Genomic DNA, 14,595 nt, shown 5'->3' on the forward strand with positions numbered 1-14,595 from the left:
ACTTCTCAGCTACCCATGACCTCAACATGCTTTTCCCATCAGAAAGGAGATCACAGAAGGCATCAGATGGACACACCTCACCTCTCTTTAGGGCTGCCACCAGGACAAAGCTTCTCTCACCACACACAGGCACTATGGCACAGAGACAGATATTCAGAAACTAGAGGCTGGATTCCAAGTGTGGAAAGCTCCACTAGTTAAAACAGCTAACCACTACAAAATCTAGACCAAAAATACTTTTAAAATATATACATCTTTTAAACTCCACACTAGGCTCAAGATGAAGTAGAAAGATTTATATGTGAGGTACCATCCCTAGCCTTCACAGGCATCCTTGCAGAATCACTGTTGGCCCACCACTGAGAGACACTTGACTCCTTGGAGACACACAGGAGACATCACTGAAACAGCACTGCCAAGCACAGCTCATCAGAATTTCTTCCAGAGATCAGGTCTAACAAGAGGCACCTTCCAGAACAGTCACTGCATTTTCTACCAGGAAGTGATAACATCTCTCATCTGCCTCGCTACAAAATCCAGAGATAACTGTGAAACAGAGAGAGCATATATGCTCTTGGGCATCTACCTGCTCTCCTTCCTGACTGTCCTACATCTCCTTGCCCTGTCCAACTCCTAAGGCTAAGAAATCCGTCAGTTTTTGCAGGACACTTTGAAACAAGTTGGTGAGTGTTTACCTACAAGACACAGAAATAAATCATGTGACCATGTGGGGAGCCAGCAGAACTCTAATCCCCTCCTGACATGAACAAAGTACAGCACCTTCTTGCTCTGTCAGAATGCTGTCACAGAAAATCAATGAAATACCCTCAGGATATAACCTGAAGATGCCTGTGTTTCAACACAAAGTTACTCACCACACCACGAACGAGGAAGATCTCAAAATTAATTTTCAAAAGACAATCAACAGATGGAAAAACCAAGATGACAGAGACATTACAATACTCTGAGAAAGATTTTAAAGAAGCCACAGATTAAAAATGCCTCAAAAACCAAAAACACACTTGAAACATGAAAAAATAGAAAACCTAAGTCAAAAAGAGATGTCTATTAAAAAAAAAAAAAGAACCAAATGGAAATTTTGGAACCAAAATAAAAAGATCAGTAAAAGGGCTCAACAGTAGAATGAAAAAAAAATAAAATTAAAAGCTAGAAGTTGCCCAATCTAAATAAAGACAAAAATACACTGCAAAAAATAAAACCGCACTGAACTAAAACTATGCTAGAAGGATTCACCAGGACATTACATGAAGCAGCAAAAAGACTCAGTGAACTCAAAGACAGGGCACTGTAATTCACCTAATCAGAGCAACAAAAAGAAAAAAGAATGAAAAACATGTGAAAATAGCTTAAGGGGTATATGGCACAACATCAAGCAGGGTAACATTTGCAGGGTCCCAGAAGAAGAGGTGGAGAAAGACGCGGAGAAGTGACCTGATGTAACACAGGTACAAACCTGCCGAACTGGGGAAGGAAGCAGACACTGAAATCTAGGAGGTCCAGGCAGTCTATGCTTAAAATGGGTAACCGACAAGGGCCTCCTGTAGGTAATGGCACATGGGACCTACTCAGTGTTATGTGGCAGCCTGGATAGGAGGTGAGTCTGGGGGAGAATGGATACATGTGCGTGTATGACTGAGTCCCTCTGCTGTCCACCTGAAACTATCACAACATTGTTCATCAGCTATACCCCAAAACAAAATACAGTTTTTTAAAAATAAATAAATAAGAGTCATCTATATTCAGCCTACAAAAGCGTATCTTCAGACATAAGGACAACACACAGACTGAAAATGAAGGGATGGAAAAAGATATTCCATGCAAATGAAAACCTAAAGAAACCTGGGGTACCTACACTTAGATCAGATAAATAGATTTTAAAACAAAACTGTAATAGGGGACAAAGAAGAGCATTACAGAATGATAAAGAGGTGAGTCCAACAAAAGGACTAACATTTGTAAAACAGTTATACACCTAACATAGGCATAACCATATACAAAGCAAATCTTAACAGACCTAAAAAGAGAAATCAATTGCTATACAGTAACAGTACAGGACTTTAGTATCTCACTTACATCAATAGATAAATAAATCATTCAGACAGAAAAATCACTAAAATAACATCAGACTTAAATGACAATGTAAGACCTGATGGCCTTAACAGATAATATACAGTTCATTCCATCCAAAAGTAATAGAATACACATTCTTCTCAAGTGCACGTGAAACATTCTCCATAACAGAAAACACATTAGGCCACAATAAACTTCATTAGACGGCAATCACATCAAGAATCTTTCCAAACTATAAAGTTATGAAATTGGAAATCAATTACAAAAAGAAAACTGGAAAACTCACAAACACATGGAGATGCAACAACATGCCACTGAAGAATAATGGGTCAATGAAGAAATCAAGAGAAATTTTTTAAAAATACCTTTAGGCAAAGGAAAATGGAATTGCAACCTACCAAACTTACCAGATACAGCAAAAGCAGTTCTAACAGGGAAGTTCAGAAAGACAAATGTCTACCTCAAAAAAAGAAAAAGAAAAATCTCAAACAAGAAACTAAATAAGCTAAGTAAACGTCTCAATAAACTAAAAAATAAATAAATAAATGAATGAAAAGAAAGAACAAATGAAGCCCTAAGTTATTAGACGGAAGGAAACAACAAACGTGAGAGTGGGAACAACTGAAAGAGAATAAGAAGATGATATAAAAGATCAATAAAACCAACAGCTGTTTTTTGAAAAGATAAACAAAACTGACAAACTGTTAGCTAGAATCACCAAGAAATAGACAGGACCCAAATAAATAAAATCATACATGTAAAAGGAAATGTTACAACTGGCACCAGAGAAATACAATTATACAACAACAAACTTTAGAGATTAAATGAAATAAATTCCTAGGAATATACAAAATTTCAAGACCAATCATAAAGAGATAGAAAATATGACCAGACCAATAACCTGTAAGGAGAATGAATTAGTCATCAAAAACCTCCCAACAAACAAACTCCAGGACCAAAGGGCTTCACTGGGGAATTACGCAAAACCTTCAAAGAAGAATTAATTCTAATTCTTCTCAAACTCTTCCAAGGATAAACAAAAAAAGAAAAAAAAAGAGGGAATACTTCCAAACTCATTTTGTAAGACCAGGATTACCCTGACACCAAAAACAGACAAGATAACCACCAGAAAAGAAAATTTCAGGACAATTACCCTGATGTTCACAGATGCAGAAATATTCAACAAAATATTCACAAAAAAATTCAACAATACATTAAAAGAATCATACACCATAGTAAAGTGGGATTTATTCCAGGGATACAAAGATACATCAACATCCACAAATCAATCAATATGCTATACAATAGTAACAAACTGAAGGATAAATATTATATAATCACCTCAACAGATGCAGAAAAAGCATTTGTTCAATATACATTTATCATAAAAACTCTCAACACAGTGGGTAGAGAGGGAACATACCTCAATGTAATAAAGGCTATAAATGATAAGCCCAGAGCTAACACCATACTCAATGCTGAAAAGCTGAAACATTTCCTCTAATATAAGGAACAAAACAAGGATGCCCACTCTCACAACTTTTATTCAACACAGTATTTAAATTTCTAGCCACAGCAAAGAAGAAAAAGTAAATCAAACTGTAAAGGAATAAGTAAAACTGTCACTGCTTGTAATGTCATGATGTCATACATAGAAAATCTGGAAGACACTCATAAGAATTATCAGAACTCGTCAATGAATTTGGTAAAGTTTTAGGATACAAAATTAATAAACACAAACCTGTTGCATTTCTATTCACAAACAATGAACTATCAGAATGAGAAATTAAGAAAAAGGGTCCTATTGACAACTGCATCAATATATATAAGTATATTCATATATATAAATTATATATATATAGATATATATTTTATATATATTTATTTATATATATTTTATATATCAATATATATAAAATAGCTAGGAACAAATCTAAGGAGGCAAAAGAACTGTAATTAAAAAACTGTAAGACACTGATAAAGGAAACTTACAACATAAGACATACAGTGCTCATATAACCAAAGAATTAATATTATTTAAATGACCATACTACCCATCCACAGATTCAATGCAACTCCTATCAAAATTTCAATGACATTTTTCAAAGAACTAGAACAAATAATCCTAAAATTTGTACAGAAATATTAAAAAAATCTCAAATAGTTAAAATATTTTTGAGATAGAACAAAGCTAGAGGTATCATGCTTCCTCATTTTAAACTATAAGACTTATATGAAAGACCTGAAACCATGAAACTTCTAGAAGAACAAGGCAATATGCTCTTTGACACTGGTTCTAGCAATATCTTTCTGGATATGTCTCCTCAGGCGAGGGAAACAAAAGCAAAAATAAACAAAGGGGACTACATCAAACTAAAAAGCTTCTGCACAGTGAAGAAAACTATCAACAAAATGATAAAGCTGCCTACTGAATAGATGATATTTACAAACAGTATATCCAGTAAGGATTAACATACAAAAACTCATTCAACATTAAAACAAAAAAACCAACTCAATTAAAAAATGGGCAGAGAAAACCACAATTCTAAAAGACATATGCACCCCAATGTTTGTTGCGGCACTATTTACAATAGCCAGGACATGGAAGCAACCTATGAATGAATAAAGAAGTACATATGTGCAATGGTACATATATACAATGGAATATTACTCAGCCATAAAAGGAACAAATTTGAGTCAGTTGAACTGAGGTGGATGAACCTAGAGCCTATTATACAGAGTGAAGTAAGTCAGGAAGAGAAAAACAAATATCATGTATTAACCTTGGACAGTAAGGAGATCAAACCAGTCAATCCAAAAGGAAATCAACCCTGAATATTCACTGGAAGGACTGATGCTGAAGCTCCAATACTTTGGTCACCTGATGCAAAGAGCTGATTCATTGGAAAAGACCCTGATGCTGGGAAAGATTGAAAGCAGGAGAAGGGGACGACAGAGGATGAGATGGTTGGATGGCAACCATCTTAAATGAGGTAACTAGACTAGTCAACGGAGAAGGCAATGGCACCCCACTCCAGTACTCTTGCCTGGAAAATCCGCCATGGACGGAGGAGCCTGGTAGGCTGCAGTCCATGGGGTCGCAAAGAGTCAGACATGACTGAGTGACTTCACTTTCACTTTTCACTTTTATGCATTGGAGAAGGAAATGGCAACCCACTCCAGTGTTCTTGCCTGGAGAATCCCAGGGATGGGGTCGCACAGAGTCGGACACGACTGAAGTGACTTAGCAGCAGTAGCAGTAGACTAGTCAAAATCCTCAAAACAGAAAGTGATTTCCAAGGTAAGAAAGGGAAGTTTCAGTTTGGGAAGATAAAGAGGCTCTGGAAATGGATGGTATACAACAGTGTGAATGTATTTAATGTCACTGAATGGCTCTCTTAAAAGTGACTGAAATGGTAAAATGTATGTTATACACAGTCTACTAAAATATAAAACTTGGAGGAGGAAATGCCAACCCAATCCAGTACTCTTGCCAGGAAAATCCCATGGACAGAGGAGCCTGGTGGGCTACAGTCCACACAGTGGCAAGAGTCAGACACACCAAGTGACTGAGCACACTACTAAACATTCAAAAATTTAGGTTTAATTTTTAAAAATCCCATGACAAAAATAAAGTTCATCTACTCTACCTAGAAAACGAATGCCAAACCGTTCATATCAAAGAACGAGAAGCTCAGAAGACCATCGTACCTGGTTGCTTGCCCCATACCCAGCTCTCTAGGATTGACTTGGCCCGATACACAGGTGCAGGAGTTTCTTCCTCTTCTTTTTTCTCTCTGTCATTCAGATCTTCTTTCTTTGTTCCAATCTGAGTATCAACACCATCATCTGGAAAATTTTTTATAAATTTAAGTATATAAATTGCTTTTTTAAATGTAACATAACACTTGCCAGTCTCTTTGCAAATTTTCACCCAAAAAATGGAAAAGTTAAGTTGCAACACACATCATTAGCTGACCACTTGACAACTGGGAAGAAAAAATTACATGACTCATCAACATAATAAACAGTGTGATTTAAGAAGTAATGAATGGCCGGCCCAGTGACTCCATTAATTTGAAAAATCAAAATATCACTCAAACTGTTCTTTGACGTATGTCTTCCAAGATATTCCATTATTTTCCTACTATATTTCTCAACTAAAAAACTTAGTCTTTGTATTAACATTAATTGTTTTTATCCAGTGATTCCCAATTGCAGTGTGTCCACAAGGCAAGGAGGGCATGGAATGGGAATATGATTGAAAAATCATCTTCAACTCTATACAGTGCCCTACCCCACACCAACTGAGAACCAATGTTACACAGGGCCACTACCACTGAAATAATAATTCAGGAATGCTGCAATATAGAAGTAAATGGAGTACCACAACTTTAGGCCACTGACAAGTTGGCCTAAGAAAAACTATTATGAAACTCCTTACTTAGCAAGTTAAGAGAGAACTAACATTAACCTTCAAGTGTAAATGTATCCTATCCTAGAAGACCGCTACTAAATGAACCATTTTCTAAATAATAGAAACTATTTTCTAAATAATAATTAGAAATAGACACTTGACCCTTGAACAACATGTGCAGTCAAAAATCCACAGTTCTTCGGTATCCAGCAATTCAAACCACCAATCACGCAGTACCATGGTACTTACTACTGAAAAAAAATCTGCTCATATGTGGACCTGCATAGCTCAAACCTGTGTTGTTAGTTAGCATCCACTATTACATCTAAATCTGTGGAAAAAAGAGTGTATCATATCACAAAAAGTAAAGAGTATCTAAAACCAACAAGGGATAAAAGAAACTCCGACATTCTATAAGAAAAATATCAGATGTCCAACAGAAGCAACACCAAAAAGCTAATGTCATTAAAAGATACTAAATTCATGCTTACAAAAAAATATAACTTAGAACAATGAAATATTACTTTACATTCAGCAAACTCACAACTGTTCAGTTCAGTTCAGTCGCTCAGTTGTGTCTGACTCTGCAACGTCATGAATCGCAGCAGACTAGGCCCCTCTGTCCATCACCAACTCCCAGAGTTTACTCAGACTCATGTCCATCGAGTCAGTGGTGCCATCCAGCCATCTCAACCTCTGTTATCCCCTTCTCCTCCTGCCCCCATTGCCTCCCAGCATCAGGGTCTTTTCCAATGAGTCAACTCTTCGCATGAGGTGGCCTAAGTATTGGAGTTTTAGCTTCAGCATCAGTCCTTCCAGTGAACACCCAGGACTGATCTCCTTTAGGATGGACTGGTTGGATCTCCTTGTAGTCCAAGGGACTCTCAAGAGTCTTCTCCAACACCACAGTTCAAAAGCATCAGTTTTTCAGCACTCAGCTTTCTTCACAGTCCAACTCTCACATCCATACATGACCACTGGAAAAACCATAGCCTTGACTAGACGGACCTCTGTTGGCAAAGTAATGTCTCTGCTTTTTAATATGCTATCTAGGTTGGTCATAACTTTCCTTCCAAGGAGTAAGTGTCTTTTAATTTCATGGCTGCAATCACCATCTGCAGTGATTTTGGAGCCCCCAAAAAGTAAAGTCTGACACTGTTTCCACTGTTTCCCATCTATTTCCCATGAACATTGTTAGAAAGCTAAGATAAAGGCTCCAAGGCAGGACCTTCTATTCCTTTTCCAGCTAGTTTTGCTCTCTGTATCCCCAGCTAGTTTTGCCTAGAACAACGGATGCCAGGGAATAAGCCCTCGATGATGAGTCCAATAACTAAATAATGCCAAGTGTCAGGAGAAACGTGGAGCTGGAGGCACAAATCTTCAGACACAGCTGTGGGAGAGTCGAGCCCAAGCCCACCTGAAGAGCAATCTAGCACACGGAAGGTCCAGCAGTCGCCTCCAGGCATTGTGCCCACAGAGCTCTCTCACAGGCCTGTGACCGGGCGGACTTGGGAACAAACGCTCACAGCAATCTCAGGCACCCCAGACATAACTTATAATGTGTGAACACTATACACTAGTTATACTAGTATGTTTTAAATGCTAGTGTATTTAAAATAAAAACATAAAAACAAATGAATTAGACAGAAAAACACTTAAAAATATGGATTTGGAAACAGTGAGTCAGGAACTGACAAGTATAATTAACTCAACATTCTGCCCCTGAGGCCAAAGAAAAAGGCCTTGTCACAGTATACTACTTATGTCCCATTCTCTCAACGTCATGCCATAGCTATGGTTAATGGCACTTCTATTATTTACAGAAATATCAAGGGAATCCCTGGCAGTTCAGTGGTTGGGACTCTGCACTCTCACTGTCAAGGGTTTGGGTTCAGTTTCTGGTCAGGGAATGAGATCCTGCAAGCCACACAACGTGGCCCAAAAGAAAAAGGAAAAAAACAAAAAAAAATCCAACAAAACATAGATCATTTTTGTAATGTAACTAAAGAGCCTCTTGATGAGGTGAAAGAGGAGAGTGAAAAAGCTGACTTAAAATTCAACATTCAAAAAACTAAGATCATGGCATCCAGTCCCATCACTTCATGGCAAATAGATGGGGAAAAAATGGAAACAGTGACAGACTATTTTCTTGGGCTCCAAAATCACTGTGGACAGTGACTGCAGCCATGAAATTAAAGCTGCTTCTTCCTTGGAAGAAAAGCTATGACAAACCTAGACAGCATATTAAAAAGCAGAGACATTACTTTGCCAAAAAGGTCCATACAGTCAAAGCTATGGTTTTTCCAGTAGTCATGTATGGACGTGAGAGTTGGACCATAAAGAAAGCTGAGCACTGAAGAATTGATGCTTTTAAACTGTCGTATTAAAGAAGACTCTTGAGAGGCCCCTTGACTGCAAGGAGATCAAACCAGTCAATACTAAAGGAAATCAACCCTGAATAGGCATTGAAAGGACTGATACTAATGCTGAAGCTCCAATACTTTGGCCACCTGATGCAAAGAGCTGACTCATTAGAAAAGACCCTGAAAGGGAGAAGGGGACGACAGAGGAAGAGATGGCTGGATGGCATCACTGACTCAGTGGACATGAGTTTTAGCAAAGCTCCGGGAGGTGGTGGAGGACAGGGAAGCCTGGCGTGCTGCACTCCATGGGGTGGCAAAGAGTCAGACAGGACTGAGCGGCAGCAACAACTTAAAAACAATGTTCCAATATCCAAAAAAGGCAGGTAAGAGAAACAGAAACAGAAAACAAACAGTAAGATGACAAGTCTTAGAATCTAAACTATCATGAATTATACAATAAATGACCTGAACACAAAAGATGGACTGTCACAATGGATTTTCTAAAAATGACCCAACTACATGCAATCTCGATAAAACTCACTTAGAATATAAAAATATAAGAAGATTAAAAGTAAATGAATGGAAAAATATATATACCAAACAATACTAATCAAAAGAAAGTTGAAATGACTATTTTAATATCATATAAAACGGATGCCAGAGAAAAGAAAATTACTGGCGATAAAGAGGAATATAACATAATCATAAATCAGTAAATTCACCAAAGAAAACATAACAAGCTTACATGTGTATGAAGTCAAAATAAAGCCCCAAAACATACAAAACAAGAACTAAAAGGAAAAATGGACAAATCCACAATTATGTTAGAGATACCAACACTGCCCTGTCAGTAACAAAACAAGCAGAGAGAAAACCAGCACTGATAAGGAGTTGAAAATCACAAGCATAAACCAAACAGATGTGATCAACACTTTATACAACAAGGCATCAACAAGAGTAGAACACGCCTTCTTTTTGAAGTATACATTGAATATTCACCAAGACAGACCACATTTCAAAAAGGCAGGACTTAAGAAGGGGGACAAAAATGAAACAGCACGAGGAAAGTGAAAATAAGCTGAAGTGTACAATACAAAGTGCCTGGCCATACAGCAGAGCGTTATTCTTTTTAATCCTTACAAAACAATTTTTCCAGCAGGCAGGCTTCTGTCTCCTGTTCACAGACGCAGAAGACACTGCATCTCACAGTACAGTTCAGGCAAAGAGCTTGGGCTAGAATGCAGTGTAGGCTGTAACTGCTAGGCCCTATTCACCCATAGGGTCTGCCTACAAGGCTGGGGGCAAACTCCAGCCTGAAGCTGGCTTATGTATGGTCTGAAAGCTTAGAAAAGATTTCACATTCTTAAATGGTTGAAAAGTAATCAAAAGAATATTTTCTAACGAAAACATTATAAAAACTTCACATTTCAATGTTTACTGAGTTTTGTGTATGGCTGCTTTGGCACAACTGCAGGGTCCCAAAAGTGGGTCCCCTGGCCCTTTAGAGAAAGTCTGCCAACCTCTGATGCAAACCTCATTATAAATATTACAAATAAAAAAGAACACAAAATGCTCAGGTAACATCAGCAATATAACCTTTCATCACCAGGAAGCAGAGAAGAAGCACCAGTTTTACTCTCAGGAGCATAAACAAGAACATTTACAACAGCAAAAGCAGGAGGAAGTCACTTGAGGATACAAAAACCAGCAAGGAGAGCTCCACAACCGGCTCTGAGACAACAGGTTAAGCATGTCACCTCTTCTCTCCATCAGCACAGGGCTCAAAGTTTACAGAGAGCAAACAAACAGAGCAGAACTGCTATGGAACACACACACCCCACAGATTACGGAAAGATGGGGACAGGGGAGTGGGGGGGCTGACCTTCCTAAGGCTCCAGGGTAACGCCCTCCCTGCAGGGGAAGAGCAGGTTTCAGGAGATGAAACAAGGACTAGAAGACCCTAACACTCTCCTGTTCTAGTACAGTAAGATTTCTCACAACCACCCGAAGAGATTTCCTCTCAAAGCGCTGTCAGAAGGTGCTAGGTGTAGGACCTACAGAAAGAGGAGTTCTTGTTTAGTCACTATGCTTGAGGTCCAGGGTAAGCAGCAGGCTAGAGGTACAGGCAGCCCCTCTGTGCAGGTCTCCCCACACAGGCAGGGGCCACAGCTGGAGCAGCACTCCTAAAACAGCCCAGGGCCACCGTCAGAGACTCCTGCTGCTCAACAAAAGTTCAACTGTGTTTTATTTTCACTTTAATCTCTACCTTGAAGAAAGCTTGTTCACTAATACAGGCTTCTCAATTTAAAAAAAAAAAAAAAAAAAAAGATCAAGCAAAAATAAACAAATGGGACCTAATGAAACTTAAAAGCTTTTGCACAACAAAGGAAACTATAAGCAAGGTGAAAAGACAGCCCTCAGATTGGGAGAAAATAATAGCAAACGAAGCAACAGACAAAGGATTAATCTCAAAAATATACAAGCAACTCCTCCAGCTCAACTCCAGAAAAATAAATGACCCAATCCAAAAATGGGCCAAAGAACTCAACAGACATTTCTCCAAGGAAGACATACAGATGGCTAACAAACACATGAAAAGATGCTCAACATCACTCATTATCAGAGAAATGCAAATCAAAACCACAATGAGGTACCATTATACGCCAGTCAGGATGGCTGCTATCCAAAAGTCTACAAGCAATAAATGCTGGAGAGGGTGTGGAGAAAAGGGAACCCTCTTACACTGTTGGTGGGAATGCAAACTAGTACAGCCACTATGGAGAACAGTGTGGAGATTTCTTAAAAAGCTGGAAATAGAACTGCCATATGACCCAGCAATCCCACTTCTGGGCATACACACCGAGGAAACCAGATCTGAAAGAGACACGTGCACCCCAATGTTCATCGCAGCACTGTTTATAATAGCCAGGACATGGAAGCAACCCAGATGCCCATCAGCAGACGAATGGATGAGGAAGCTGTGGTACATATACACCATGGAATATTACTCAGCCATTGAAAAGAATTCATTTGAATCAGTTCTAATGAGATGGATGAAACTGGAGCCCATTATACAGAGTGAAGTAAGCCAGAAAGATAAAGACCATTACAGTATACTAACACATATATATGGAATTTAGAAAGAGGGTAACGATAACCCTATATGCAAAACAGGAAAAGAGACTCAGATGTATAGAACAGACTTGTGGACTCTGCGAGAAGGCGAGGGTGGGATGTTTCAAGAGAACAGCATTGAAACATGTATATTATCTAGGGTGAAACAGATCACCAGCCCAGGTTGGGTGCGTGAGACAAGTGCTCGGGCCTGGTGCACTGGGAAGACCCAGAGGGATCGGGTGGAAAGGGAGGTGGGAGGGGGGACCGGGATGGGGAATACATGTAAATCCATGGCTAATTCATTTCAATGTATGACAAAAACTACTGTAATGATGTAAAGTAATTAGCCTCCAACTAATAAAAAATTAATTAATTAATTTTAAAAAAGATCATAATTAAAAAAAAAAAACTATAGGTATCTAAGAACGTTCCCCTTCATGGATCACAGCCTTGTTGTTGTGAAGTGGCTTGCATAACACAATGAATCTATGACCAAAACCATGCCAGGTCACCCAAGACAGACAGGTCACAGTGAAGGGTTCTGACAAAACATGGTCCACTGGAGGAGAAAAGGCAACCCACTCCAGTAATCTTGCCTGGAGAACGCCACGGAGAACATGAAAAGGCTTTTAAAAAGATACGACACCAAAAGATGAGCCCCCCTAGGTGGGAAGATGTCCAATATACAATGATAGATGACCCCCCCAGGTTGGAAGATGTCCAATATGCTACTGGGGAAGAGCAGACGGCAATTAAAGAATGAAACAGCGGGGCCTAGGTGGAAACAATGCTCATCTGTGGAGGTGTCTGGAGGTGAAAATAAAGTCTGATGCTGTAAAGAACAATATTGCACAGGAACTTGGAATGTTAGGCCCATGAATCAAGGCAAATTGGAAGTGGTCAAGCAGGAGATGGAAAGACTGAACATTAACACCTTAGGAATCAGTGAACTAAACTGGACAGGAATGGGAGAATTTAACTGAGATGACCATTATATTTAATACTGTGGGCAAGAATCCCTTAGAAGAAATGGAGTAGCCCTCACAGTCAACAAAAAGAGTCCAAAATGCAGTACTTGGGTGCAATCTCAAAAATGACAGAATGATCTTGGTTCATTTCCAAGGCAAACCATCCAACACGACAGTAATGCAAGTTTACTCCCCAACCACTGATGCCGAAGAAGGCAAAGTTGAGCAGTCTTATGAAACCCACAACACCTTCTAAAACTAATACCAAAAAAAGATGTCCATTTCATCATAGGGGATTGGAATGCAAAAGCAAGAAGTCAAGAGATACCCAGAATAACAGGCAAGGTTGGCCTTGGAAGATAAAATGAAGCTGGGCAAAGGCTAACAGTTTTGTCAAGAGAACACGCTGATCATAGCAAACACCCTATTCCAACAACCTAAGAGACGACTCTACATATGGACATTGCCAGATGGTCAACATTGAAATCTGATTATGTTCTTTGCAGCCAAAAATGAAAACGCCAAGAGAAATATCAACAACTTTGATATGTAGATGATACCACTTAATGGCTGAAAGTGAAGAGAACTAAAGAGCCTCTTGAGAGTGAAAGAGGAGAGTGAAAAAAGCTGGCTTAAAACTCAACATTCAAACAACTAAGATCATGACATCTGGGCCATCACTTCATGGCAAATAGATGGGGGAAAAATGGAAACAGTGAGACGTTTATTTTCTTGGGCTCCAAAATCACTGCAGATGATGACTGCAGTCATGAAATTAAAAGATGCTTGCTCCTTGGAAGGAAAATTATGACAAACCTAGACAGTGTATTAAAAGTCAGAGTCATCACTTTGCTGACAATGGTCATACAGTCAAAGCTGTGGTTTTTCCATTAGTCATGTACTGATGTGAGAGTTGGACCATAAAGAAGGCTGAGCACGGAAGAATTGATTTTTGAACTGTGGAGTTGGAGAAGGCTCTTGAGAGTCCCTTGGTCAGCAAGGAGATCAAACCAGTCAATCCTAAAGGAAATTAACCTGAATATTCACTGGAAGAACCTTTGCTGAAGCTCCAATATTTTGGCCATGTGATGGGAAGAGCCGATGCACTAGAAAAGAATCTGATGCTGGGAACGAGCGAGGGCAGGAGAAGTGGGTAACAGAGAATGAGATGGTTAAATGGCATCACCAACTCAATGGACATGAATTTAAGCAAAGTCCAGGAGAAAGCAGAGGACAGAGCCTCCGGACTGTGCTACAGTCCCTGGGGTCGCAAAGTCAGACATGACTTAGTGACTGAACAATAACAATCTAAATGTATTACTGAAAATTCTCCATAAAAGTGAAACAGGAGTGGGGGATGGGGGTGGGTACACGTGTGTTGGTGGCAGGGGGAGACTGATTTATTTTAAGGAATTGGCTTCCACAATGGCAGAAGTTCAACTCCAAAAACTGAAGAGAAAGCAAGCAGGCTGGGGACCAAGGAACACTTGATGTACAGTTTTGAGTCCAAAAGCAATCTGGAGGGAAAGTTTCTTCTTGCTGGAAGAAAGTTACTCTTTTCTCTAGTCAGGCTCTGCAAGTGACTGGATGAGGCCCACCCACATTATGAAGTGTCATTTGCTTTACTCAAAGTCCATGG

The 14,595-nt window shown here is 39.2% G+C and overlaps 1 protein-coding gene across 1 annotated transcript in view; it reads right to left on the reverse strand.

The window, feature by feature from the left end:
- Nucleotides 1-14,595, reverse strand: part of HERC2 (HECT and RLD domain containing E3 ubiquitin protein ligase 2) — a 242,558-nt gene that overhangs the window by 192,280 nt on the left and 35,683 nt on the right. Inside the window, 1 exon segment of the mRNA XM_070463934.1 lies at nt 5,803-5,940. Coding sequence (XP_070320035.1) covers nt 5,803-5,940 — 138 coding nt within the window.

This window comes from Odocoileus virginianus, unplaced genomic scaffold, assembly GCF_023699985.2.
Source record: "Odocoileus virginianus isolate 20LAN1187 ecotype Illinois unplaced genomic scaffold, Ovbor_1.2 Unplaced_Contig_9, whole genome shotgun sequence".
NCBI classification, from domain to species: Eukaryota; Metazoa; Chordata; class Mammalia; order Artiodactyla; family Cervidae; genus Odocoileus; species Odocoileus virginianus.